The following is a 5,664-nucleotide window of genomic DNA, read 5'->3' on the forward strand; positions in this document are numbered from 1 at the left end:
TTTTAAACGTATTTATTTATTTAGTGGTTCATTTATATGTTTCTGCTTTTATTTCTAATTATGTCAGTGTCGGTCCTCCATACAGCAGAACTTGGAAGAGGTAATTCAGTGACTGAATCAGGTGTGTTGGAGCAGGGAAACGTAAAACATGCAGGACTGCGGCCCTCGAGGACCATGATTGCCCACCCCTGCTCTAACTGGACTCTGAAAACGCCGTTCTGCAAATCGTGAGTTTACATTCGAGTCCAATCTTCTGCAAATTATTGTTGGGTGGTCGTTTTAACGTTTTTTAGTTTCAAAATGCAAAATAAACTTACTCTCTGAAAACAAAGAACAAGAGAGAGAGACAGTGAGCTTTAGACTGTGAAATGTAAAAAAAAACCTAACAAAAAAACAGGTTTTGACTTGTCTGCAATTAGTTTAGTTTTGTTTGTTTGCTCACCTCTTTTTCAGCAAACCACTGAAGTCAAGCTCTCCCGAATCTTCTTTTCCATCTGTGCTACTGCAAAAATCACACAGCATCAACAGCAAACACTTTATTTATGCCATTTAATTAAGCTCCTGTTTGAAAGTAAAGACTGTTTTTTTTCCCTGTGAAAATTACAGTAAACATTCACAAACTAGACTTGATAGGTTAATTCTGTAAAAACTGAAGGATTAAAACAGTAAATTATGCAGACAGTTGTTTTGCTTGAGACACAGTTGCTGATCTGTTAAATCTGGACTTATTGTGGTTCACAGTGAGGGGGCAGGATAAAAAGAGACATGATGTCATGACGTGTTTCCCCCGCACAAATCTCAAAGAAACTTTTAAGCCACGAGCAGCAGCGGTAATCAAGCAACAACAACACAAAACACTGGTTGTGGGGAAAGAACAGGCAGGCAGTGTGCATCAGAGTCTTGCTTGTGTCTTTATCAGTGGGAGATAAAAACCGAGAGCAAAGATTTGGGGCCTTGTGCTCGTCTCGTGCCTCTGATCCGAGGTGAGTTTCTTTATCTGTGCGGTGAAGTTACAACACAACGCTTCCTCTGTGTGGTCGACCCCACTTGTGTGTTCTCACACAACAAGCTGCAACTTTTCAGGGTTTGTTCAGCTGGTTCTGATGTTTGGATGGAGACTCAGGAGGAGATAAGACAGAGCTGACTCACGCAGATGCAGCTAATTAACAGTTTTTAGCAGTTTTACGTTGATTCACTCATCAGGGGTGGAAACGTCCTGATAATTTGGGTCTTTTAAGGATTTATATGAGACTCTTTTTCTTGGTCAAACTGTTTAACAACATCAAATTTTCAATGTATTGTGGATTTTTATTATTTTATTTTTTGTCCTATTATTTGGTGAAATATTTCTAAATGTTCAACAATCTTCTGGTATAATTCTAACTGAATTTTTGACTTTTTCTTCTCTGTGGCAAAACTGGCAGAGTTTATTTAAATTTTTCGGTGTCCTGGTTGTACTGGCACATTTTAAGTGGAGCTGTGGTTTTAGGATTTTAGGTTAGTTTTTGCTGCTTTACACTTCAAAAACTGTCCATCTAACCAAGTTTTAAAACCTTATATCAGCCAAAAAGTCTTTTTGATCTTGTTTTGAGACTGATTTACTAAACAAGAACTGAATGTGTAAAATTATTAATCTTTTTTCCAGGATGTGTGAGATTATTTATGTCATTGGCCTGAAAATTTGACTTAAATTAGGTGAAAAATTTTGCCAATAGAGTAAGAAAATTGTGCTTCATAAGATTCTTTAAATAAGAAAAACTTGATTAAAATCAAGTATTTCAAGAATCTTACCAAGTAAAATTGTCTTACTCCATTGGCAGAATATTTTCACTTGATTCACTTAATTTGAGTCAAATTGTGAAAACCCTCACTTTAAAGTGCCTGTGACACCAAATTTTTTCTAATAGTTATGAATGCATTTTTGTAATTATAACATTGATAACATATTGCAAATAACATTTCACGCTGCTGAGACAAACAGTTGTTGAGACATTTGAATGTGAAGTAACAGGAAGTGACATCAAAGGGGAATGTCTGAATGTAAACAAAGCATTGCTACAATGACTAACAGCACAGACTGTAGAGAAGAATCTGTTTCTTTAGATCATAAAGTCAAAGTTTAAATATTGTTTCAATAAACAAAAACAGGGAGTTCCTTTTCTTAAAGAGTTCCCCTTTGATGTCACTTCCTGTTTTACTTTGTTTGATCCAAGTTCAAAAGAAAATCTGCCAGTTATGTGATCAAATTGCTAAAATCACATATCAAGTTTTTTAAATATACAGATGTTTTCTTTGACTTTTTGTAACTGAAGGATAAGCATGTCTCGAGCACTTTAAAAGATGATTTTTTTTAGTTTCTGTGGCCACACAGGTTGATATTTGTCTTGTCTGAATTATTTGAACAATCTCTGTGTTGTGTGTTTTTATAACCTCTGGAAAAAGTACGGTTCAAATAAATCAGCTTGAAGGGCTCGACACACGGGAGGCGACGTCGCTCGCTCTCCATTCATTTCCTATGGAGCCTGTGCGGTGAGGCGACAATCGCTTGCCCTCCACCAGCTAAGCGACCGGCGAAAATAGTGCATGTGAAATTTCGCGCTCGTACACGTAGACGTGCACACGCGAGCTTGCGACATATGAAAGTTGAAAAATGTTCAACTTTTGTCTCTGTCGCTTAGCGTACAACCAATCAGCGAGGGTTTCATTGACTGACCAATGAGAGGATGCTAACCCATTCCTATGCTAACCCTTTTACCAAGTGATTACTAAAAAGCTTTGTGGGAATTTGTTGACACCAGGGTGAAGTTTATGGTAAGTTTTTCCTCATAAAATTGTATCTTGATGTGTGTTTGTTTTTCAATATCATTAGCATCGCAAGATTTGTTTAGTTTACACGTCTGTAATGCACACCCGCCTTCATAGTCAAGAACCAATCAAATTTTGTGAAGACAAGCGATCTGAGAGTGCGATTCGCAACGCTGCGATCGCTATCGCGTCCCGTGTGTCGGGCTTCACCCTGGCTGCGATGACAGCCGTTAATCGCTGTAGTTTGTCGCTSCCCGTGTGTCGAGCCCTTTAGGCCAAAATGAGACGTCGTGTCCGCGAGACGTAAACCTCTGACTGCATCTGCGTCTTTAGATTTCTCCTTATCTTCCTCCTGAGGTCCGTTTCAAAACTTTGTGAACTGGAGGCAACAGAATCCACAACACTGGATTTGTTTGAACTGGATGCAGAAAGAAAAGGACCACGGAGGAGAAATAAAAAAAAAKCCCCAATAACATCTGATCCTGGTCCTGATTTCTCTGTTCCTTTTTTAACAATCAGAGTGCTTTTACCTGGTTTACTGAGATGCATCAGGACAATTAGAGTGCTCAGAATTTCAGATCCAAGCCTCCATAATTAAAACAAAAACCTTTACTACCTGATCGCTGGTCCACTCCTCTTCTTATCACCGTCGCTCCTGACAGGTTAGCATTTCCAGAGTTATTTTACACACAAACTATGTGAATAATCCACTGTAGTTTATTAACAGCTGTGTTTGAATTTTCTTTATTCCTTTTAGAAACTGTTTCCAAACTGTACAATATTATTTGTTGAAAAGAATGCAACACACCTAGCATTGGGGGTGGGGTTTGGCTCGTACTTAAGTTTTAAATTCMGTGTACAGATCTTGTTTTCAAAGCCACTTACGTGCGTCTGAAAGCGGTCCTGATGTCCAGACCACCAGGAGCACGGGCCTCTGAAAACGCCACAAAAATCCAKTGTTGGCTCTTTGACGCTGAACACCACCATCACAAACAACGACAGCGGGAGACGTTACACAACACTCACCGTGAACCGTCAGGTCAAAGTTGCAGCTGTCAAACTTGTCCTTGGATGAAACCTCACATCTGTAAGCTCCTGCAAAGTTTGGCTTGGCGGCGATGATGTGCATCTCAAACGTGTACACCTGCAGACGCGTGCACGAGGACACGAGAAGCAACAACGTGAAAAAAAAAAACGATTTTACCCCAGATAGGAAAACAAAGTTTTATTTTTGCAGTTCATCATAAAGGGAGCAGTGATACAGGCTTTACTTCTTTTTTTAGTTGATTTGCCCGCACTTCATCTCTTTATTAATGCAAGTAACTGAGAACTTTTTGTTGCGCCACTGACCCAACCCTGAGCACTCGTTTGTTAGCTCTTTAATTAAATAAAAAATAAAATAAAATAATAAAAAAATTAAATAAAATAAACAAATATCAAGATTTGCAATATTTTTTAATTCCTTGTGTAATTTCCCTCAGCTCACCTTTGTGTTACGGTCGAACGTCTCCTTCAGCTGCAGGTGTTTTCCACTCTTGCTGGCGAGGTCCATCCACTTCCCTTTGAACCATTTAATGCTGGGTTTCTTCAGCAGCGATTCCGTGTTTACTTTAGCAACAAATGTGATGTTTTCACCTGCCATGAACAGAAGCAGCTTTATTTTTTCTACATTGAAGAAAACATATCCTGTTTTTAAATCCTATATAAAGTGGAACTGCAATGAATTCCTCCTTCCTGTAACTCCACAAGCCCCGCCACTTTTCTGAGGAGTGTCTCAGATCAACTCATTTWGAGGCTGTCTTTTTAAACCCAAATGAGGTGCTTCACACCTTGCCCCCCTCCAGCTTCCAGACCAGTCCATGCTAGTTTAATAGACATGTTTACGAGCTTGTCCATCCAGCCTTACATGTTGGAGCCAGAGTCTGACCCACTAAGCAGTTGTTTTTCCAGTTGTTTGTTAAAGCGATGAAATAAATTTACATAGCAGTGCGCTCAGTGATGTTTAAAAACATCATGTAGATTTTTGTATTGCATCTATTAAATATTTCAATAATAGTTTCCAACAGATAATATGCTGTGGACGGTGAAGAACATGGTTTGTAGTTTTGCCTCCAACAGATGCGTTTCAATAATTTTGTTGTGAAGTTTCTCACCAACGGTGACTTCTCCACTTTGAGGTCTCTCTGTGAAGAGTCCGGTCAGGTCCTGCCTGGTGTCTGGAGGGTGTCCATCTGCAGGTCCAGCGGAATGTGTAACATCAACACAAAAAAGAAAAAAAAAAGATTAAACAAACAGGAAACAGGTCACAACCTTACAGCTGATGAGAAAATTACCATTCAGACACTTTGAATACAGTTAGAAAACAAAGCTTTGAGAACTGTATGTCTGTCTGTTCATCCATCCATCCATCCATACATCCATCTGTCCATCATCTGTCCATCCATACATCTGTCCGTCCATCCGTCCATCCACACAGCCATCCATCCATCCATCCATCCATCCATCCACTGATTCATCCATTCATCCAACTATCCATCCATTCATCCATCCACCTACCTATACCTTCATCTATCCATCCATCCATCCATCCATCCAATCCATTGATCCATCAATTCATCCATCCATTCATCCATCCATCAATTCATCCATCCATCCATCAATTCATCCATTCATCCATCCATCAATTCATCCATTCATCTATCCATCCATTCATCCATTCATCTATCCATCCATCCATCCATCCATCCATCTATTCATCAATTCATCCATTCATCCATCCATCAATTCATCCATCCATCCATCCATCCATCCATCAATTCATCCATCCATCCAATCCATTGATCCATCCATCCATTCATC

The 5,664-nt window shown here is 39.3% G+C and overlaps 1 protein-coding gene across 4 annotated transcripts in view; it reads right to left on the minus strand.

Moving 5' to 3' along the window:
• The window catches only part of mybpc3 (myosin binding protein C3), a 32,350-nt gene that overhangs the window by 20,461 nt on the left and 6,225 nt on the right, over positions 1-5,664 (minus strand). For 2 of the 4 annotated variants that reach the window (XM_014026113.1, XM_014026088.1), the window contains 6 exons: positions 4,959-5,063; positions 4,292-4,440; positions 3,832-3,949; positions 3,691-3,739; positions 443-502; positions 318-320 (listed from right to left, as the gene is read on the minus strand). In XM_014026113.1, the coding sequence (XP_013881567.1) occupies positions 318-320; positions 443-502; positions 3,691-3,739; positions 3,832-3,949; positions 4,292-4,440; positions 4,959-5,063 (484 nt within the window). The remainder of the gene's footprint in view (positions 1-317; positions 321-442; positions 503-3,690; positions 3,740-3,831; positions 3,950-4,291; positions 4,441-4,958; positions 5,064-5,664) is intronic. The other 2 variants (XM_014026105.1, XM_014026097.1) reach the window with 2 other exon arrangements.

Source organism: Austrofundulus limnaeus, unplaced genomic scaffold, assembly GCF_001266775.1.
Source record: "Austrofundulus limnaeus strain Quisiro unplaced genomic scaffold, Austrofundulus_limnaeus-1.0 Scaffold5, whole genome shotgun sequence".
NCBI classification, from domain to species: domain Eukaryota; kingdom Metazoa; phylum Chordata; class Actinopteri; order Cyprinodontiformes; family Rivulidae; genus Austrofundulus; species Austrofundulus limnaeus.